This window comes from Convolutriloba macropyga, chromosome 4, assembly GCF_964194025.1.
Source record: "Convolutriloba macropyga chromosome 4, txConMacr16.3, whole genome shotgun sequence".
Lineage (NCBI taxonomy): Eukaryota > Metazoa > Xenacoelomorpha > Acoela > Convolutidae > Convolutriloba > Convolutriloba macropyga.
The window spans coordinates 35,348,399-35,371,942 of record NC_134471.1 but is presented as its reverse complement, the minus strand read 5'-3'; the positions used below and the strand labels follow the sequence as shown (position 1 = coordinate 35,371,942).

The 23,544-nt window shown below is 37.7% G+C and overlaps 1 protein-coding gene across 1 annotated transcript in view; it reads left to right on the top strand.

Moving 5' to 3' along the window:
• The first annotated feature begins 338 nt into the window (after nt 1–338).
• Nucleotides 339–23,544, top strand: part of LOC142337639 (zinc metalloproteinase-disintegrin-like agkihagin) — a 91,949-nt gene continuing 68,743 nt past the window's right edge. The window contains exons 1-4 of the mRNA XM_075387023.1: nt 339–1,163; nt 6,316–6,465; nt 18,400–18,550; nt 20,681–20,905. Of these exons, the coding sequence (XP_075243138.1) occupies nt 510–1,163; nt 6,316–6,465; nt 18,400–18,550; nt 20,681–20,905 (1,180 nt within the window). The 5' untranslated portion in view covers nt 339–509. The remainder of the gene's footprint in view (nt 1,164–6,315; nt 6,466–18,399; nt 18,551–20,680; nt 20,906–23,544) is intronic.

The window sequence follows — 23,544 nt, the reverse complement described above, 5'->3', positions numbered from 1 at the left end:
GAAGTTGACTTTTTAAAAAGTTTTCTCCAATTTTTACTTTCAACTTGGCTTCTCTGACTTTAAATAACCAGCAATTATAATGAGAATGGTTCATCCAAAATACATTGAGAGATAATTGTAAAATAAGCTTGAAGCTCATTAGACGAACAATATTCACTGCGTAATGAATTCACAAAAGCAGGACTAAAGATTTGTTAAGGGCCGATAAAACCAACAATTTGCAAACATAAGAAATAAATAGAGAAAATTTGATACCATTCAATCTTATTAGCCTGAAAGCTATGAGAGCTTTTAAATTGCTCTATAGTATTCGTATATCACTCTAAATGGAGGTTCAAACTTCTTCTTTTTTTGAACAAGCTCAAATGATTTTGATCAGATAGACGGTCATATTTAATCAGCCAAAATTTTACTACATTTGGAGAGGCTTTTAAACTGAAGAGAACATAAGCGCACAATAAACAAAAGGTCATAATAAAAATTCAGCTCTGTTTTGTTAAAAATATCAAATGTATAGAATGTACCCCCAGCTAATAGTTTTGTTGGTAACGTTTGTTTGCACTCATGGTGATCAAATCCAGGATAGTTTGAAATCATGGAAAAATGTAACTCGATTTGACATCCAAAAATCTGGAAAATCTGGGGTGATGGCCACAATGGAAACTGATGACTTTAAGCAAGGTGTGGTTGAGTTCAAGTTGCACCAGAGATCAACCCTTCATGGCAATCACCTTGAACCTTCTGTCAAAGACTGTCTCTACGAGGGTTTTGTCATGCATGAGTCTGAGGTCGATGTCAACAGTCCTGTTCGACTGAAACATTGCAGTGACGCCACTGGAAATGTACTAGAACTTTCAGGGTTGATAATCTTGAAACAGAAAGTTTTCACGTTGCATATGAATGAAGACGGTTCCACCATTTTGTTCAGCAATGATGACGTACGAAATGACGTCTTAAAGACAAAAACATGCGATGCAATAGAAAAAGGAAGTCTAGAAAAGGGAAACTCAACCAATGACTTGTCCAAAAAGATAAACAAAAAGAATTTGCATGAAAGGCACAGAAGACAAACGAGTTACCAGCAACACGAAAGAACTTTTGTAGAGGTCTTATTTGTCGCATCAAATGAGTATTACCAGCTGCATGGGTCATCGCAACAGACAGTTAGTTCATCGCAACAATTTCAAACGCCTGAAACATTGTGGTGTTTTGTCAAACATTAGAAACATCTGTTTTTGGTTACTTGTCAATTTCATTATCAGCATTCCACTTGGCACGCTTTACCTCTACATGGCGGACAGTGAAGAGATTGGTCGCTTGACCCGTCTTTGGTCACCCGATTCCACAAAATCGTTTCCTTATACCTTTAATTGTGGAATCCGGTGGAAAGCTCGGAAATCTTTGCCTCTTAGATTCACGAAAGACCTCCTGGTTCTCGCGCCTGTAACCTCTAGAAATCAGAACTAATTAGAACAATTGTAATTTGAGCATGTAATCTATAACTTTTCTTTCCGGACCTCCATGGCCACATTTTGTTTACCGTCAGCACTTAATCCGACTTCAAAGATCCGGTCTTTGAAGTCGGATTATCTGCTGTAAGAAACTTGTAAGAAGCATATATGGATCACATAAGAACCATGTAACTATCCACGAACGTTTGTTGTAATAACAATGTATGGACCATGTAATAACCATGTAAGAAACATGACGGAACCATATGTGAACCATGTAGGAAACATTTAAAACCATATATGGACCATATAAGAACCATACATGGGCCATATAAGAACCATATATGGACAATGTAGGAACCATATATGGTACTAATATGCCATAAATCGTGTAAAGCGTTTAAAGCTGGAACTGCTGCATAAGCTTGGTATGGGCGTTTAAAGAACGCACAAATGACCAAATTGGATTCTTGGATGCCATATAAGAACCATATTTGGAGATCTTGGCAACCATAGCAAGATCATATAAGAAAATTTTGTATGGCCTGTATGGGACCATATATGGTTCTTGGATATGGTTGCCAAGAAAGATCAACCCGGGAACTTGAAATACCAACATTCCAAGATAAACCAGGAATATTTCTTGACAGCTCTTGACGAAAACTTGACGAATCTTGATAAAAATTCCTATCAGTTCTGATAGCCGTCTGATGTATCTCGCCCCAAAAAAAAATCCCTGTGAACTCACTATACAAAGTAAGTGGCAATTTTCAGCCCTAGAACCATTTAGTTTTTCTAATTAAATAATTAACCTAAACATAGAGGGGAAGAGACGGCTCTTGCAAAGTGTTGCAAAAATACTTTATTTTCATAACATTTGGTTTGAAGTCAGTTTCAACTTCTTTTCTCTTGGTAGAAAAAAAATGAGAAACATTTTCAATAGTGAATTGCTAAAGTCTCAAATAACAAGGCCTGGATGGTTCCTTGGTCAGATATTTGGCACAAATTAATTGCAGAGATGACATATCAGAGGGTAAGAACGCTTTTTGTCAAAACGTTTATAAGTTTCATCTGCAGTCGAATTGAATTTCCGCTTTGAATTGTTTATTTGATTTAAATAATTCTGAAAAAAGAAAGAGGAAATTCAGTATTTGCAATCGTACAGTTGTTCAGTAGCGCTCTCACGCTGATGATCACTTCGAAATTTTTAAATTCACCCCTCGTTTTTTACTGTGTTCATTCTTTACAACTAGTCTTTTCCACTATGGCTGGTAGGCAACTTCTAGGGTTTTTTTGAAAAGGTTTTTGAATGCGTACCTTTTGCGCCCCCCGCCCCACACAGCTTAGGGGGTGCATATTTTTAAACCCTCCAAGTACACGTGACGTGCTATACTTCCACCTCATGGTTTACCATTTATAAAAATTATTCTTTTAGTGGGGGTATATATCGTATTGGGGGGCTCAAACGGAAAAAATCCGCAAATTTCATCCATGTCCTACAGAAGGGTTCTATTCTTCAGTTCGTCATTTATCAGTTTGTGTTAAAGGCATAATTTGTAGCCTCTTGATACTTCACCACGTTTCATCACTATTTCCTTCCCCCTGGGTCGAGGAAAAATCGGAAAAATATGTAAGATAAGCGGTGAAAAGTTTACATTCAACTATTTCTACAAAAACAATTCACCAAACATTTTTCCTTACTGATATACATTATTGAATTTGTTTTCATAGTAGAGATTTGGATCTGATAGAAATTTTCATTGCTTTATGTAATCAGAAAAAGCAATCTATCACAACTTAATCAGATAAGCACTAATTTTGAAGTCCTAGTTGTCGATTTAAGTGTTTTTTTGTTTTTCTTTGTTTTTTAGACAGTTTTGTCAATTCTAATGACAGGAGTTCTTTAGTTTAAAAGTTAAGAAATCGAGTGGTGAAGAAAAAATTGAAAGCAATTGTAGGTCCTAGATATTTCTGCAAAATTCAAACATTGTTTGAATCTTTTTGATGTTTTCAAATTTCATGCCAAAACCTATCCAAAATTGAGGCACATGATAATAGCTGTAAACTAGATTAGGCAAAACTAATTTTTGTAGCCATTAGACAAAACTCAAAACTAAAATTTTGTGGAAATTAGGCGATAGCATTTAAAATAATTAAGAAAGGTACTGCTTGGTTATACACCGTAGCCAAGTGACATAACACTTGTCTTCAAGGGAAAAAAAGCTTTAAAAAATAATCAAAATTGACCAGAGTTTATGAATGTTGAGCATTTTCACGATGCAGATCAAATTCAATTTCCCAATTTTCAACGCTTAGTTTTATATTATTTACAACAAATCTATTAGAAGTAATTTTAAACATGCACTCATCCTTCCCAGTTACTTTGAAAATCATTGGCAATGATGACGCTGAGTAGAGTGAATATATGCGGAACATGAAAAAAACAGATGTTTTACCATATTTTAATCACTCCAGTGCATACAGAAACGACTGTTTTGGACCTTTGACAACTTCACGTGGATTTTCAAGAAAATCTTGCACGTTTTACTCTCTGTTGTTACTCATGAGTTCCAAAAAACTTAAGTTCAGGTTTTTTGCCTGATCGCTATAAAAATTCTCTTTTCGTAAGCAAGTTTTCGCCTAATATCCCGTACGCCCATTTTTGCGGCAATTTTTTTGCTTCTCAAGATAGCAAAAACTTTGAAAAAAAATTTTCAATGATGCACAAAATCTTTATTATTTTACGCATAGACAAAAGTAAGCTTAAATTTAAAACTTTTCAAGCCAGGCGCTTAAATTTAACACTAGCATAGTTTAAATTGAAGACAATTTCGTTCAATCATAACAAAACCAAATCGGAATTTTTCGCATCAACCGTGAAGGTTAAATCCATTTCGCTCGTCCTTTTGTTTATAACTCCTTGCCAAACGCCAAACTAAATATCTTTTTTATTGCTCTTGGAGATCATATTCAAATTTCATGACAAAAATTTATTAAAAGAAATTTTTTTAAGATGCTTTCTTTAAACATTGTTCACAATTTATCAAGTTAAATTTTTATTTATTGCAGTCTTGTGCATTACTCGAACCACTACAAATTTGCTTTGCATCACATTGCTAACTTCTTTTCTGCCCTCATGATCAGACTTTTTTATGTGTGCGGATATCGGAATTTTTCAGACAATCAATTTTTTGAATCGTGGTAATAATCAGACCACCCGAGAACGATATCAAAATTTATCAAAAACAATCTCTGAGGAGACCCTTTTCCCAACATTCCGATCGCCGAATCTTCTTCCACAAAAAATTTTACCGAGCGCAGTGTGTCCTGGTATGCGCTCAAAGATCTTTTGATCAGTCAGAGGTAAATTTGATCTCCACCCCAGTTTTACTCAATTCCAAAAAAGTTTGTTGTTTGATAGTTAAGAAAACGAGTGAAGAGGAAAGTAAAAACAGTTATAAGTCCCAGATAATTCTAAAAATTTCAAACCCTGTGAATGTTGTTTTTCAGATTTTGCAGCTTTAGTCCAAATCATATCTACAACTGGGGCGCAGGAAAGTAACTGAAAACTTAAAACAATTAAAAGAGGTACTTCATTGTCTGCTTGGTTATGTAGCGTAGCCAATTGACTATAACAATTGTCCTCAAGGGGAAAAAAGCTTTAAAAAATAATCAATATTGACCAAAGTGTTTGAATATTGCGCTTTCTCACGATGAAGTTCAAATTCATTTACCCCAATGTTGAACCTGTAGTTCTATATTATTTACAAAAAAATCTATTAAAATTAATTTTGCCAATTCCCTATTCTTTCCCTGTTACTTTCAAAATCACTGGCAGTGATGACACGGAGTAGAATCAAATTGTATCAAGGCATTGACAAATATGCTTTTTTAAGCATATTTTAACAGCTCTTTTGCTTGATGACTATTTGGGTCATTTGACAACTTTGCGTCAATTTGCAAGAACCTCTTACACGTGTTACTCTCTATTGTTACTCTCCTTAATTCCACAAAAATTCAATTGAGAAATTTTGCCTAATCGCTATAAAATTTCTGTTTGCGTAAGTAAGTTTTCGCCTAATATAACGGACATTTTTTGCTTCTCAAGCAAGCAAACCCTTTTTAAAAAGATTTCAACGAAGCACGAAAAGTATATTATTGTACGCATAGGCAAAAGAAAGCTTAAATCTAATACTTTACTATCTATGCGCTCAAATTTAATGTCTTTCGATTTTATGGTTTAATTGGAACTATTATGGTTTAATTTGACGTCAATTTTGTTTCTGTTTGGCCCTTATGTTTGGCCTTTTGTTTATAACTCCTTTACTGAACCGGTTGTTGCATTTTTGCTATAGGAGAGTATATTCAGATTTCTTGATAAAATTTTATTTAAAGTCTTAAAAATTACTTTTAAAATGCTTTCTTACAGGAAAAAATGCCAACAACACGATTTTCAGTTCATCCAGTTACGTTTTTGTTTAGTATTGCACTCTTGTGATTACTCGAACCGCTACAATATTGATATGCATCACATTGCTGATTTTTTGCAGCGCTCAATATCAGACTTTTATGTGTGCGAGAAATCAGAATTGTTCAGAAAATTGCATATATGAATCGTGGCTCTAATCAGATCACCTGATAACGATGTCAACATACATCAAACACAACCCCTGAGCAGACCATTGCCTAAAAATTCCTGCCCTCTGATCTTTTTCCAGAACAATTATATCGAGCGCAGAGTGTCCCGGTATGCGCTCTAAGATTTGATGATCAACCAGTGGTCAATTCGTTCTCCGCCCCTGCCGCGAGGCTATAAAGCGCTGAGGTGGTGCCAGAAAAGATGAGAGCATTATGTTGTATTTAGGTTACTGACAATGCAGTTGAGATTGTTCACTTTGCTGACATCTACTACGCTGCGGTTCCCAACATCAATCTCCACCTTTCACTGGTTGACGTCGTCATTCTCACGGATCCCGCCGACGATACTACTATTGGCTTGGTTGATGGTATTGAGGTTTGCTTTCACCTTTTATGTTTTTTTTACTTCAATTCTCCCCGCTCATTGGGTGAGTGAGATGACGAAGTCATTGAACTACTAATTGTTTGTTTTCGTGTGGATTTTCACTGAGTTGTTCTTATTGAAGTCTTCTAATTTTGGTCTTATAGATGGCTGAGGAAGGTTGAAGATGATCGACAACTAAAGTACGTATATTTTCATTTAAGCTTTGCCTCAAGCTTGAAACATGAGATTGAGATTACCTGTGAGCAATAATTATAACACTAAAATGAGCACCAGTTGTAAATCAAAATCAAAAACGTGAAATTAATTAACTTTGCTGCAATGTAACGAAGCATCACCCAGTTTTAGACTTCAACTTTTCATAGTTCAAAACATTTCAGAGTTCTAGTGAGGGGGGCTTTATTGACTACTTAAACACACATTTCAGTACCTAGGTAAAGTTGAGGTACAGCTAGGGTCTTTCCATGGTTGAGCAAGGGTATTTTCACAGCAAATTGATATCGAGCACGGTATTTCTCATCGCTCGAGCAAGATCCTTTTCATAAACGCACTTAAGCCGAGGAGGGTCTTTAAATGAGTTTTTTTGGATGCATTTTTCATTTTTCAGGTTTCACAGGCGCTTTAAATACGAAATTTAGGCACACAAAGATACTAAAAGGAGCAAATGCACCAGAAAACTGATGATTATAAGATGGCACAAGGTAGCGTTCCGTGAGCACCCAAGGTCAGATGGATTTAACAATACTTACATTTAACATTCTGTGAAAAAAATTACACCCCAGACATTTGAGAATTTTTATCGTGTAAGATCTTACAAATTTCTAACAAAATTGTCTTATAAGTACTTATAAGATTATGCGTCGCCTGACTAAGACTTTGTAAGACAATTTATTAGGTCTTACACGATAAAAATTTCTCATCAGGTCTGATAAGATCTTACACGATAAGATTTCACTTTTGTCAGATCTTACAAGATAAATATTCTGCCTTATTAGATCTTAAGCGATAAAGATTCCGCCTGACAAAAAATATTTATTGTTGTAAGATCTTATAAGAATCTTATAAGATCTTGTAAGATAAACATTCGGAAAGCTATGACTCATCTTTTTGAGAAGATTTTTATCAGATCATATACGATAAAAATTCTTAAAGTATGACATGTTCTACAAACTGAAGACAATTCAGGGTTGCTTTCAAGCAATAGCCAAAAAGCTACAGTTTGAAATACTTAAATGTTAAAGCAACAAAGAGACAATTATCTTATATTGCCTTTTGAGACTTATGAGATATTGTGAAAAAGTTTATTGGAGTGTTAGGTACTTTTTCCAAGGCAGTAATTATCAAACTAGGCTGTAAAATTTTCTTCAAAGACCAAAACTATCTTGGACTGCTAATTTCAGCCGTAGTACCTAGTTAGGATTCAGAATTATAATGCCGCTAAAATAGAATCAACAAACAATTTTTGTTTCGAAATTTGTTAGTTGGCTGATTAGTTTTTTTACTTTCATTGGAACTTGACTACGTTATACGGTTATATTGAAATCATTTGTCTTATCAGATCTTACACAATAACAATTCAGCACTACGTAAACTTTTGTCGTTTAAGATCTGATAAGATATTTATCAGATCTTATAAGATAAAAATTCAGCAAGTTGAATTATTATCTTATAAAATCTGATAAGTATCTTATCAGATCTCACCCAATTAAACTTCACGTATGGCAGAATGTTAATCGTGTACGACCAGATAAGATCTTACACGATAAAGAATTTTGATCGGCATCTTATCAGATCTCACACGATAAAAATTCCAGAAACACTGGGGCTTTTTGCCACAGCTTTTTTCGCTGATTGCGGTGGGATATTTTTCTAAGGATTTCGGTGAATTTTCTTTAACCGTGTACAAAGCCTACAACTAAATTTCTGTAAACCTTCACCACCTTCATAACAATTAATTTACTTTTACAGACTTACGGCGCTGAAAACTCAACTGCGCAGCAAAATTTTTCATCACACTTTTATTTTGACCAATAGCAATCAAAATGGCAGAAATACAGTACACCAGAAGATGTTAAGCTTTTGAACGTGGGCATTTGTTTTGTCCTTTCTCTTATGAGTTCCTCTCCCATCATCATCTCAATAGTCGAGTTCACTTTGACAGTTGGATTAACTATCGATCCGCAATTTACAGTTGGTTGTTCAATCTTGATTGGCCTCGGTTGTAAACTCTGACGCAAAACAGAAGTTCGAGGATTCAATTCATCACGATCTATAGTTTATCCAATATGCCAACGTATTCAACTGTTAGCAACGTATAAGCAACATCGAAAAAGTAACGTATCATAACAACAAGTGAGACTTAGACGGCAAGATTTTTTGTTGTTCATTTACCAGGTTTTTTCGTCTGATGTCATTGACGTCAAAATCAGTTCGTATTCAATCGGCAATTGTCTAGAAAACCTAAAAATATTAAGCCAAAAACCAGCTTATTCGATACATATAGTGGTTATATTTACTTAAAATTAGGTTAAATGAACTTTTTCGGAACTTTCTACGTATATTAGAACGTATTTAAATTTTATTTTAAAGTTTAGAAATACTCGATTCTGATTGGATGAAATTCGTTCATTTACTGCGTAACATCCTCCGGCCAGGAAGAAGATGTTGGGAAAACTGATACAAGTTTTACAAGCGGGGGACGAGTGAACCGGTCGACGTACGTAAAACGGCGGAGAGCGCGACGCTATCGGAGCCGTAACGGAGTTCCACAATCCGAGCGGTTGGGTAGTAACCCCTAGGGTTGGTTTCCTCAACTATCCAAACCAAGTCACCGGTCTTAAGGTGTTGCTCGGCAGGCGTCTGCCACTTAGAGCGTCGGTTCAGCGTCGGTACGTACTCTTTGATCCAACGGGACCAGATCTCATTAGCGTATGACTGCGCACGGGCGTAACGTTTACGATGGTCAAGCTCATTATTGCCGACAAGGCAATAATGAGCTTGAGTATTCTCCGGTAGAGTATTCTCCTAAAAGAAAGTGGTTGGGCGTTAAAGCGTTCAAATCGCATGGATCGGCGCTTACGGGTGTTAAAGTAGGCGCATTGAGAGCATTCTCCACGAGACAAAAGGTAGTATGCAGTACCTCATCCGTGAAGCGACGCGTGCCAAGAATAGTATACAACACGCGCTTGAAGCTGCGTACCAACCTCGCCCAGATACCACCTTGATGGGGTGCGCTGGGTGGATTGAATCTCCACTTTATGCCTTTGTGAGCGAGCTCAGCTGCAATGTTGACAACGTTCCACTTTTCAATACTTTTTCGGAGTTCTTTCTACGCTCCAATAAAGTTAGTGTCATTGTCTGACCAAATCATGGCAGGTGTACCTCTTCGTGACACAAACCGCTCAACTCCCATAACACAAGAACTGTTGTCCATGGATGTAACTATCTCGACATGGACAGCGCGAGTAGTGAGACAGGTGGAGAGGAAGCCCCACCTTTTCTCAGTAGTACGGCGGACAGTAACAGAGAATGGCCCAAAGTAGTCAACGCCAGTGTTCGCGAAGGGAGGCGACTGGTAAGCAAGTCTCTCTTTAGGTAAGTCGGACATGATTGGTTGCATATTAACATCTTGGAATTCTCGGCATCTCAGGCAGTGTGCTTTGATGGAACGTAAAGACGATCTTAGTTTCAGTACTGTATAGTTTTCCTGCACAATTGATCTTAGGTATTCAACGCTTTGATGAAAATGCTTTACGTGGGTATATTCAAGGAACAATTTTACAAACGGATGACGTGCATCTAAGATGATTGCGTACTTTACGTTAAACCCAACTTCAATTAACCGCTTGATGCGGCCCGAAGAGCGGATTGGGCTCAGTAGATTGAGGAGAACCATCAATTCGGTCAGCCAGATTTGGCACATTGCTTACGAACTTTGTAAGCTGGAACCCACCGAGATGGAGAAGATGTACCAATTCCTTCGATCTATTGATGGCTTTCTCAGGAGACTCCACTGAGTCAAGGTAATCGTCCATGTAAAAGTTTTCAAGGAGGGCTTTTGCAGCTTCGGGGTAAAGCTTGGCATTGTCTCCCGCAGTGCGCTGCAGTGCATAGTTGGCGCATGTGGGTGAGTCTTTAGCCCCGAATATGTGGCGCGTATATTGATACACTACAACGTTAGTTGTGGGGTCCTCCCGCCACAGAAAGCGAAGTGATGGTTGATCTGATTGTAAAACACAAACCTGTAGAAACATTCCCTCGATGTCGGCAGAGACGGCATATGGATGTTGTCGGAAGCGAAGAAGTACGTAAATAAGGTTTTGGAGCAGATCAGGGCCAGTGAGCAAGGACTTATTCAGTGAGGTACATACCCCTTATTTAGGTCTTCCTTGATGGTACTAGTATACTTCTCTCTGAGGACTTCATCATTGGTCAAACGTTTTTCGAGCGATTTTAGTTGCACAAGGGAGGAGAAGTAATTATTTGGTAGCTGGATGTTGTCTGCTGCCCACAGCATTCCGACATCGTATCTCAGGCCATTGTGTATGGTGGTACTCTCAAGGATCTCGCGAGCCCTTGCGTCTGCTGCAGATCTGGAGTCGACCTGCTTGTTTGCCCCGAATGATTCAATGTCGTACCATGACTTTACTTGACTTGCTAACTCATTGTCATGTTCGATATTCACTTTAAAGCACGTTGAGGTTAAAAAGCATCTTGACGTTAACAAGATGGTAACGGACCGCTTAAGACCCAACCTATGGGTAAGCGTACGGCAACGGGTGAACGCTTCTCATCGGCAGAGAAGTATTCTAACGGGCGGATGGCATGATAGACATCTTGTCCGAGTATCGTCTCAATGTCTTTATAGGAATATGTCACGGGATCAAGGACCGCTAAGTGTGGGTAAGTCTCTTGCAGGGCCTGTACATTAATTATATCAGAGCCGACGTTCAGACTCTCTTTAACGAAAGGGTGATGGTAAACGGTTCGAAATCTTGATGTTCTCTTGGTTTCACAGTAACTTCAACAATCCTAGTGTCAGCTACCTCTTCGGTATTGAATACCCTTGACAGTTAGCTTTAGTGCTTTACCGTGCAAACCGAGTCTATCTGCGAGACTACCGGCCACCCAAGATTTACTGCAGGCGGTATCACACAATACTAAAGCCTTGGTATCTAAACCGGACGAATTGACCAACTGCAATTCCGTTACCTGAAGGAGCCCCTTATCATCAGTAAAAGATGACATTGTTGTGGTCTTATTAGACGGCTGTTGACTAGGAGCTGCTTTACTTTGACCTGTGTTGCCAGAAGACTGGATAGTATTGGGATTTGTTGACTGTTTTGTTGGGAAAACCCTATCTGCTCCATGCAACAGTGAGTTATGCCAACTATTACACCCCTCTGCTCGGCACTTTCTTGGCTGAGGGCACTGGCGGAACGTGTGCTTGTCCCTTAAGCACGAAAAGCAAAGTTTGTTATCCGCCACCAACATAGCTCTCTGGGTTGGAGTCTTTTCCTTGAAAACTCGACACTCCCATAGCCGGTGGTTACCTTTGCATACAATGCACCGAGAGTAAGCGTTTGTGGAAGAAGATGGAATTTGCTTCTTTTTGTCCCTTTGTTAAGAGTTTGATGCAAACACTTTTGAGGCTGTTTTGGTCTTTGTTACTGAATTGATGTTCTCTTCTGGTTTGGCCTAGGTTGCGCTTTGTTCCATAAGATCATGGGCCTCAGCCTTTTCTTTAAGCCAAACGTTAAAGTCAAGGAGGGTAAGCTTAACCCAGTGCTTCTTAACCGTAAAGAGTGACCATGACTCTTTCATGTTTGGTGGTATTTTCTGTACCGCTTGCTTAAGTAGGGAAGCGCTCTTCAAGTCAGCATCATTGGATAGTGACTTGAAAACCCCAACGAGGCTGGATATGGCTGCAGAATAGTTAATGATGTTATCACTTTTGTGTATTTTAAGAGGCGGAAAGTTGCTTAGTTTATCCAAGTGTGCACTTACGACTGCCTGTGGCTGGCCAAATTTACGTTCCAAAGTCCTTAGTGCATCCTTGTACATTAAACCACAGTAAGCAAACTCGGCGATTGCAATCTTTGCTTTACCGGTGACGAGTGTTTTAAGGTATGTCAATTTAACGTCATCAGTGAGCGACTGCGAGTCAATCGCGCTTTTGAATTGACCATACCACTCATGCCACTTTAAACTCAGCAAGTTTCCACTCGGGCAAAGGGTCGTTTTTCTTGCTTGTTATTGCATCAGCTAATTCCCTAATCAATGACGCATTGTCCGGTATCGGAGGGGCAGGTGCAGACACCTGCGGACCGCTCCAATTCAAAGGAGTGGGCCCAACATAGGGGGATATGAAAAGCCGGAGTGGCTAGACCAGGTACAACATTACTATTAGTCGCGATCAGGTTTTCCTGCTGTGCACCTGATGGTGATTGCATATCAATCAAAGGGGTCGAATTCTGATAAACTCGTAGTGGAACATAAGTGATTGATGGTGCAATATGGGTGTGTACATTTGGAGGCAGACTATTCACGGTGATTGTGTCTTGGTTGACTATTGACGGTCTTTGCTATGGAAACCGCCAATGACTCATATTTGGCACAAATTTTTGGCCAAATGGGATATTGGGCATATTTGGGACAGGAGCAGCAACGGAACGTACAGCTTTGTGTACTGGGTTGTTATTATTCTGGAAAGTGTTGTTGACGAGAGGCCGATTAATCAAGGGGGCGTGTGGGATGGGAGCAGTGAGGTTAGGTGCAAAAACTGGGTTCGGAATGGGAAGGTCATTAGGACGAGCGGGTTTGGAGTTGTGCTGTTGAGTGTTTGGACTTGATGTGGCGCTTGGGTGCAAGGGAATGTTTTTTGCGGGGCTTGATAATTTGTTAACGGAAAAGGAGGAAAAGTGGCATTTGGTGCTCGGGGGACAAAATTAATTTGTTGCCGGGAGCATATGCGCTGGGCCGAATGGTTCGGGAGCATATGCGCTGGGCCGAATGCGCTGGGCATTATTTTGGTTTACTTGCTGTGCTAACGGCTTTGTTGGAATGGGCTGTTGAATGGGCGGTGAAGAATCCCCTGGGGCGTGTACAAAAGGCGGGTGACTACCTGCGGTTCCTTGGTTAGTTAAGCTTGAAAACGGCATGCCTTGTTGGCCTGTTTCATTCATTTGCGCCTTTAGGTGCGCCTGGTACAACGCCTGTGTGTTAGCAGCAGTCAAAAAAATTTTCAGGTTGAGTATAATAAGGGTCGAGTCGCTGCAAGGTCTCATTGCTTAAAATGTAATTGCCTCGACAATTTTTTGGAATAGAGTTCCTGGAAATTTCAGTGTTGTGATCTTCCACTGTATCGCCATTATTGTGGCTAGGACATTCTGGAGGGTCAATCATAACCTCTGGTTCACTAGTTTTCTCCTCATTGTGAAAACTTAAAGCAAGTGAGGTGTTGATCCAGTCTTGGACAGCCTTTTCACTTCTCATTGAGCTCCTAGCACTTGCAGTTGTTTCAGATTGACTACCTTTAGAAACGGCGTCCAGCAATTCAAATTCTTGCGGAGTTGCCTCTGCCAAACTTTTCCTGTTGTTTTCCTCCAGTTCACCTAATTCCATTTGCTTTTTCTATTTAGCAAGGCGAATGGCTGCCTCATTCTCTTTTTCAATATCTTCGCGCTTCTTTTTCAGCAATTACGTAATCATGTTTACGCTGACTAGATGTTTTTGACGAGGCCATCAATGAGGGAAGTCTAGAACGAATGGAAGCCCTCGGTTCCTGAAACTCACTCACTTTATCATCAGCAGAGTTGATGTAGTTTTGTGCTGAAGTGAGGATCTTGTCGTTCTTGGTTGTCATTGCCTCTAAGTAAGACTCTAATGAAGGAACAAGTGCACTTGGATCCTCCCCTTTTCCAGCAAATCAATCAGGTCCTCATTTCTGTCTACAGCAGTCAAAAATGCTTCGTTGCACTTTGTTACTAGGCGTTCAACTTTCACTCGCCTACTTTGATTATTTATACAATGAAGGATATCTTCATGTATAGCATGCAATTCAGCTTCACTCTTTAACCTGGCAGCGTACAACTTTTTGACTTTTCATCAAGACTATTAGACATCACGATGCTATTATTTCCAAAGACCAGCAAACCTACCACTGCACACGGTTATCTATAATATGCACACTCCAAACAAACCAAACCCACGCAAAACCAACCCAACGCAAAAGACACCAAACACAGCACAATGTAGACAGTCTTTAAAACAAACCGCCCAAAGAGCCGAATAGGTTGTCGAGCACACACTACCCGACAAAAACAGAAGTGGAGCGCTGAACGCTATGCGCTCAACGCGGATGGAGACTAAAGACACACTGGAAGTCGAGCGAGCAACGCGCGACGAAACGGAGACGTTTCGGACGGGAAGTCGAGCGAGCAATGCTCGACGCAACGGAAACGGGACATAGAAGAAGTCGAGCGAGCAGTGCCTGACGGAACGGAAACAGGACGTGCGGGAAAGCGAACGAAAATTGTGCAACGCCACGAAATGGGACAGTGGGAAAGAACGGACGGGAAATGAGGTTGGAAAGAACTATGTTAGCAGACCACAGCAAAAACTCAACCAAACAACCTAGCCCTAACTCCAGAACAAACTTAAGTCACACCCTAGGAAGAAGGAGAGAAGCTACTGCAAGACAATCTAACATATTTCATAATGGGTCTATAACGACAAATTTAATGACAAACTAATTTACGGCAATTCAGTAGTACACTAAAAGGATGAAAAGGTCGAGAAATTTACTAGCCATAACTCCAGAATAAACTTAAGTCACATCCTAGCAAAACCCAAACCAAAACAAACAATCAGCATGCTAGCGATATTAAACAAACTCTAGCAAAATTGAATAAACTACAATAGTGCATTTGTAGACTATGACAGTTGGAAAACTCGAGAAACACTCCAGCCGTAACTCTAGAATAAACTTAAGTCACACCCTAGAAAGCAACAAAACTAAACCAACTACCAATCATACAGGTACACACAAACATACAGCAGCAAAATCAATATACTACAACAGGAGGGCTAGTAAATCAGTAAAGTTGAATAGTCACAGGACAATCCAGCCGTAACTCGAGAATAAACTTAAGTCACACCCTAGAAAGCAATAAAACCTAAACAACAAACCAGCATACTAGCATACTCAACATACTACAAGAAAAACAACATACTTCATCACATATGACATACTACATCGAAATCCGGAAAATTAGCGGAAGAAAACAAAAAGCTAAGTTTTGGGAGAGCGACGTTATTGAAAAAAAACGGAACACGGAGAATTAGAAAGTTAAAAGGCGAAAAGGACGCGGACAAAACGGTACAAAAACGAGCGACGAGAAAAATTTTTAGGGATTCGATTTTCTCTGTTTCAATTTTTTTTTCTGTTGGCCGGAGGTTGTGAATATTCTCACAAATTTTTGTGTTTAATTGAGTTTCCTTCAATTTACAAACCTTCTTGTAGGAAAATTGATTTTTTGACAATTTTGTCAAACTTTTAGGCATTTGTCCAATTTTTTTCAAATTTTGGTCAACTTTTTTTATACATTCTTGTTTACGGAACGGTAATCCAGTAAACTGGACGGTTTTAAACTCCGAAATACGGTTTATCAATGTTCGGTATTGATTTTCTAAAGTTTTCAGAATTGACTCAAAATTGACCAAAAATTTTCAAAATTGAACACTTTAGCCTTATTTTCTCTCAATTTTCTCTATATCAGAGGTTATTTTTGGATATACTAACCGACTATCTCATTTTTTCGAGTTTTTGGTTAATCCAAAAATTTCTATCAGGAATAGTTCATTTTTAGGCCGCATGCAATATGAAAATCAAGGGTTGGGTTTCTTGCCGTCTAAACAATTTTTTTTGAATTATTATTTTACTGCAAAAGTTGTTCGGTTTTGTCTTACAGTTTTTTTGTTGGATCCAAAGCTTTTCTTGCCTTGAGAAATGCTGAGTGCAGTCATGATTCCCACCCCTCGGCCACTCTTGGATTCAGGATGTAATTGACGATCCACTTTACGCGGCTGGCCAATGATTCGCCCCTCCGATCATGAACGGCAGTTCCTTCCCATTTTTTAAAGCATTTGCAGTCTGGCTCCGAATAAATGGAGATGGTCTCTTCGTCAAACGGGATGCTCAAATCCTGTTGCTGAAAGTCTGCATCTGTCTCCAGATCGCAGATCGGCAGTAGTAAGCTCTGAACCCGGGAACGAGGAATGGATCCCCAATTCTTTTTCGATAACTGGGGAAATGAAATCAATTTTGGCGCAAAAATATTATATGTCAGCAGGAGTCACCTAAGGTTTTGATCCGCGTTTGGTCTGGTCTCTTGTTCCTTATTTAAGGTTATAGGGAACGTTCGGTTTTATTGCTGTATTAAATCAACTGTCGGATTACCTTTAACGGCCCCCGCCCTGTTTTGAATTAAGAGTAAAATGGGTTGCGGCACCAATGTAAACTCTGACGCAAAACAGAAGTTCGAGGATTCAATTCATCACGATCTATAGTTTATCCAATATACCAACGTATTCAACTGTAAGCAACGTATAAGCAACATCGAAAAAGTAACGTATCATAACAACAAGTGAGAACTTGGACGGCAAGATTTTTTGTTGTTCATTTACCAGGTTTTTTCGTCTGATGTCATTGACGTCAAAATCAGTTCGTATTCAATCGGCAATTGTCTAGAAAACCTAAAAATCTTAAGCTGAAAACCAGCTTATTCGATACATATAGTGGTTATATTTACTTAAAATTAGGTTAAATGAACTTTTTCAGAACTTTCTACGTATATTAGAATGTATTTAAATCTTATTTTAAAGTTTAGAAATACTCGATTCTGATTGGATGAATTTCGTTCATTTACTGCGTAACACCGGTTGATAATCGTAAATGGCTCTTTACGTAATACATAGGAGTAATTTTTCTTGGACTTTGAGGATTCAAACCCCAGGGCGGAAAATATTTTTGCTTTCCCGGGTCTATACCGAATGGTTAACTTGTAAGAACTTGCAAGTTGAATGATTAACTTGTAAACTTCAGTAAGAACTGAAAATCACATTGAAAAAATGAAGCTAAGGATTGATTATAAATTAAAAAATTGCCAGTTATAGCAAAAATGGAGTAAAAGAGTAAAAAATATTAAGAATTCCTTGTAGGAACTTGCAAGAAATAACTTGTAAGAACTTGCAAGTTCTTACAAGTTAACTATTCGAATTCGATGGTAGAATCATAATGCACGTTATCAAGTGCTCTTCATCTTTTTAGCCAAATGCACAACGAACACTTTAACACTGAAAAGAGATCGGCCAAGAACTTACAAATTATCTTCGAGCCTACTAACATAAGATGTAATAATAAAGTGACCAAGAAAACAAACCTGACAATTTAAACAACTGTAGCTGAAAATTTTGAAAATGAATGCGATTCAAGCCGGAGCTGCATGTTTCTCAGTTATTGATAACTATCTTCTAATATTGAATGTTAATTAAATTTTTGTTCATGATAACTTTTTTTTACATAAAACCTGTGAGTAATAGTTTGATTTGCTGCACTAAAATTACAACAGTTTCCACTAAACGTTCACTCTTTTCAAATCTCCTGTTTTTATTGATCTTAATCTAAAAATTTGTTCTCTCATTTTTTAGCTAAAAACCTAAGAACAGCTTCAATCTTTAACGTGTCATAACTTGTAATGCTTCATCGGGTGGCTGCGCTACCGTGTCTTTTTGCCTGCTAATACAAGTAGAGCTTCCTGTCAATCTGATTCTATTCTGAATCTAAGTTAGGCTCTCTCAACCTTCTGTCATATATTAGCTGATAAAAATAATCCAATCCCATGTGAATTTGTAACCAATATATTTTAGGCACTTCAAGCACTCTATGCAATTCAGGCTGACAACTACAATAACTGGCCCAATCATGACACTGCTGTGTTGTTCTTGACAAGAAACTTCACCGCCTCCGATAGTCAGGGTCTCGCTTATATAAACACAATTTGCGACAGGACCTTTTCAGGTAGATTTGACAAAAGTTGGTCTTAAAAGATTTTTTGGCAAAAGTTGGTCTTAAAAGAGGTCTTAAAAGATTTTTGCCAGATCCTTCAAGATGATAATGTGTATATGTAATCTTGTAAGTTTCTGACAAGAATCTTTGTAGATTTTGCAAGATACCGTCGGATTATGGCCAGGGCACACCTCTATTCAACCAAATATTGACTTTATTTGCCAAATTCCGACATCATGGCTCTCATTTAAGTCGACCTTAGGGTTATAACTGGGTCATCCCTCTAATCGACTAGAGACGCTTCTATCCAATAGCCAAATAAAGACATTCTATCCAATGTAGCCAAATGTCGATCATTCGGTTTGCTTTCAACCCTTAAAATTAGAATTAACAATGAAAACACATCTAGTGACAAAATAATGTAAACTTTTGTTCTTCTTCACTCAACAAAGTTTGCATATTTAGTGCTTGCGCTATCGCTGGATTAATGGAGCGAAATGGAATACTTGCTTGCAATAACCGGCGAAATTCTTCATAAGCTTGAAATAGTAAAGTTGATGCGATATAGAAGAAATTATTCTCAACTATTGAAGTAACAAAAGCCAATCTGACCTAGAAAAATAGGGTAGAATTTTTTGTGACAATCTCAATGCCAGACTTTTAAGTAATAATTTTTTTGCTTTTCCTGTGGTCATCAGGCTCTTTCCGTTGGATCGTACTGTTTTGTCGGTTATCGCAGTGAACTTTCTGTCACAAGAGTTTTGTAAGTTTCACTCTCAGCTTGATTAAAAATAGAAGTACAGTACAAGGTATAAATGGAAAAAAAGTGTTTTTATTCAATTTCGTTTATTTGTTATCGCTGTTTTGTACTCAATAAACTGAACTTGACAAAAAGCCTATAAAACCAGTTGAAAAACCCTCCGTTTGTAAAAACTTGTCAAAAACTAAAACTCGTCGTCAACTCATGGCAATTTATTGCAAATAGCTACGCTCAGCTCAAAATTTTGCAGCTGGAAAAACATCACTTTTAAATAATATTTTGGTTAGTCTTTTTAGGTATTCTATTTTATGAGAGCGTTTTTTGCTGAGAGAAAATGATCCCTTTTCTATAAACCCTCTTTGATTCCTCAGTAAACTTTGCAACAATTTGCTCCATGGATTAACACTCCTTTCCAGCAATGATTCAGTGGATCAAATGTCTTTCTGATCAAATTCTTCTAGTTCTGCTGTTCCCAGGCTGTTGTGTGTACTGGAAACTGTCCTGATCCGACTATTTCAAACGCACACTTGACCATTTTGCGCTCGAAATTACTGGGCTATTTCGAGCGCAACTGGGTCTGATCAAAAACGGTTCGAGCGCAAATGGGTCTGGTCAGAAGCGATTTCGAAGGCAAGTGGGTCTTATCAGAGACCATTTCGAGCGCATTATGTTGAGATGCTGGCTCTGCGAAGAGGCAACAAAAAAGCAGCTTTTTGATCAGAGACTCATCTAAAATCCAATGACTCCGATCAGAATTGAAGGTTCCCGATGAAAGCAAATGCTGGTCCCCCTAGAAAATTTTAATTTACTGTAGATTAAAATGTTTCTCATAGAAAGCTGTATAAGTTCATCCATCGTTAGTCAGAAATATGCACTAACGGTATGACTGTGAGTTCTTTGTGGTCAGTGGTGATTTTTTATTCACCGCTAAAGATTTGTTTTGATCTTAGCGATGAATTTTTATAAGATTTGCGGTTTTAGCGGCGAATTATTTTTTTATCGCGTTAACCGCTGAAAACCGCAAATCTTACGGAAATTCACCGCATCGACAGTAAATTTTACGCTTTTTGGCGGTTTTTATGCGTTGCCACCTCGACCTGAGAGTCTGCTCAGAATGAAATTTGAGCGCAGGTTGATCTGATCAGAAACGCAGATCTTTTCGGGAGCACAAAAACTGTCAAGCGCGATTGAGTCTGATCAGAGACGGATTCGAACGCACTTCGAGCGCACGGTTGAGTCTGATCAGTGGCACTTTCGGTCTGGGACGGTCTCATCGGGATGCTTTTTAGTGCACGCCTCAGCCAGGGTTTTGCTTGTATATAACTTTTATTTTAAATAATATATATATGCAATTATAAGCTTATTTATTATATCTTATATAGTGAGCTGGGTCAAAGATGAACAGGAAACAAACGCTGTATTGGGTGGACGTATGGCACACGAACTGGGCCATAACTTTGGACTAGGCCACAATCCCACTGATTTGAGCGACCCTTGTGCGTGTCAGACTACGACATGTGTGATGGATCTCAGGGGACCATTCGGTATTCCTGCAGACACTTTCACCTCCTGTCAGGAAACTGAGCTCATTAATTTCATTCAAGCAGGTATTTTTTTATAAGCCAGCTGTTAATTTTAGTAATGCTTAGTTTTTATATAGTTTTGATTAGTTAACATATGCAAGTTTGAAAAAATGCAATTCCATTGGAAAATTTCTTTGTAGAAAATAAGAGAGGAAATGCGACTTTTATGAAACGTGAGGCTTTTCAGAAGTAGTCTTTGCATTCAGTTCTACACGTTTGGCATCTTGCTTAAAACTAACCTCAGCCTGGTCAAAACCCAGGCATTAACAATTTTTATTTAATTTGTTTCCTTTAATCACATCCCCAGACATTTGAGAATTTTTATCGTGTAAGATCTTACAAAGTTGTAATAAAATTGTCTTATGAGTACTAATAAGATTTTGCGTCGCCTGGCTAAGACTTTGTAAGACAATTTATCAGGTCTGATAAGATCTTATACGATAAAATTTCACTTTTGTCAGATCTTACAAGATAAAAATTCTGCCTTATTAGATCTTAAGCGATAAAAATTCTGCCTGACAAAAAAAGTTTATTGTTGTAAGATCTTATAAGAATCTTATAAGATCTTGTAAGATAAAAATTCGGAAAGGTATGACTCATCTTTTTGATAAGATTTTTATCAGATCATATACGATAAAAATTCTTTAAGTATGACATGTACTACAAATTGAAGACAATTCAGGGTTGCTTTCAAGCAGTAGCCAAAAAGCTACAGCTTGCAACACTTAAATGTCAAAGCAACAAAGAGACAATTATCTTATATTGTCTTTTGAGACTTAGAAGATATTGTGAAAAGGTTTATTGGATACTTTTTCCAAGGCAGTAATTATCAAACTAGGCTGTAAAATTTTCTTCAAAGACCAAAACTATCTTGGACTGCTAATTTTAGCCATAGTACCTAGTTAAGATTCAGAATTATACTGCCGTTAAAATAGAATCAACAAACATTGTTTTTTTTCGAAATTTGTTAGTTGGCTGATTAGTTTTTTTACTTTCATTAGAACTTGACTACGTTATACGGTTATATTGAAATCATTTGTCTTATCAGATCTTACACGATAAAAATACAGCAGTACGTAAACATTTATCGTTTAAGATCTGATAAGATATTTATCAGATCTTATAAGATAACAATTCAGCAAGTTGAATTATTATCTTATAAAATCTGATAAGTATCTTATCAGATCTCACCAGATTAAACTATACGTATGGCAGAATGTTAATCGTGTACGACCAGATAAGATCTTACACGATAAAGAATTTTGTTTGGCATCTTATCAGATCTTACACGATAAAAAATCTGCCTGACAAAAAGTTTTTATCGTGTAAGAATCTTATAAGATCTTGTCAGATAAACATTCGGAAATTTATGACTCATCTTTTCTGATTTTTTATCAGATTTGCAGAGTTGCTTTTCAGAGTTGCTTTCAAGCGTTAGCCAAAAAACAACAGCATGCAACACTTAAGTGTCAGAGCAACAAAGACAAAAGTATCTTATATTGTCTTTTGAAACTTGAAACCAGTGGCTTAAGTGGAAAAATTTTATTGAAATATTTTGAGCAATATTACTCAAAATCTTGCAACTATTTTTTTTTACTTTATTTGCAGTGGGGAACCAAGATGACTGCAAAAAGCCTTTTATAATGTTGAGAGTTGCGCAGCAAATTAAATGAGCAGCTAAGGGTGCAAATTACACCACACACATACCCACAAATGTAGTACAAATTTACAATTAGATTTTTAACTTGATTATTTTTCATGCACAGCAATTGAAAATTTTGTATTCAAATCCTGGGTTGATATAACCTCTGGTTTTACTGCTATTGAGAGCAAGTATCGTTGCTTTCTCCGCTGAATTTAAGAAAGTTCGCCAGCTGCATAATCCACTTGAACAGAGATCGCAAAATCGTGTTATCAGGAGTGAGACGTTATTTCTCCTAACATTTTTGAATAAAAGTGAGGGAACCTTATGCTAGCGCCCGTTTTCTTTGTTCAGGAAGTTTCCTTTTTAGAGTATCCCAGAATAACATACGTGGTACCAAATTAAAAATTTTGGGGTCTAAAATTTCACTACAATTTCAAGAATTCACTTTTTTTTGGAATTAGTGTTTGTTTCCAATTGTTCAAATATTATTTTCTGCTATGATCATTAAAGCCAATATACATTTTTGGGAAATTCAGAACCCTACACTAAGAAATCAAACACATACAAAAGACTATTTTTTACGAACAAAAAATATTTTTCACAAAAATAAGTTTTGAAACAATTTTTTTCAGTTTTAGCCAATTTCAAGTCATTTTAACCGTTTTTGTTCAAATGTGGAAAATCTTCAAGACTAATTTGGTCCGTCTATAATATGTTAATAGCTTAAAAAATTTCACAAAAAAGGAGTACATCTCATATAAGCCTTTAAAATTGAAGTTATTTGTTTTAGAAATATCTTTGACACAGGCAAATGTTATCGGAAGCTGACCCATAGCTGTTGCTGTGAATTACATTCATCTTTTCCCTACTTTGATATGGACAAATCGCATCCATAAAAAACAGATTTGGTTTTAAATGTTGCTAACTTTGATGAACAGGTGATCAACCTTTCATTATATTTTCTTTTTCTTAAAAATATTGTAATAAACAAACCATAGCTGTGCCACGCACCAAATCT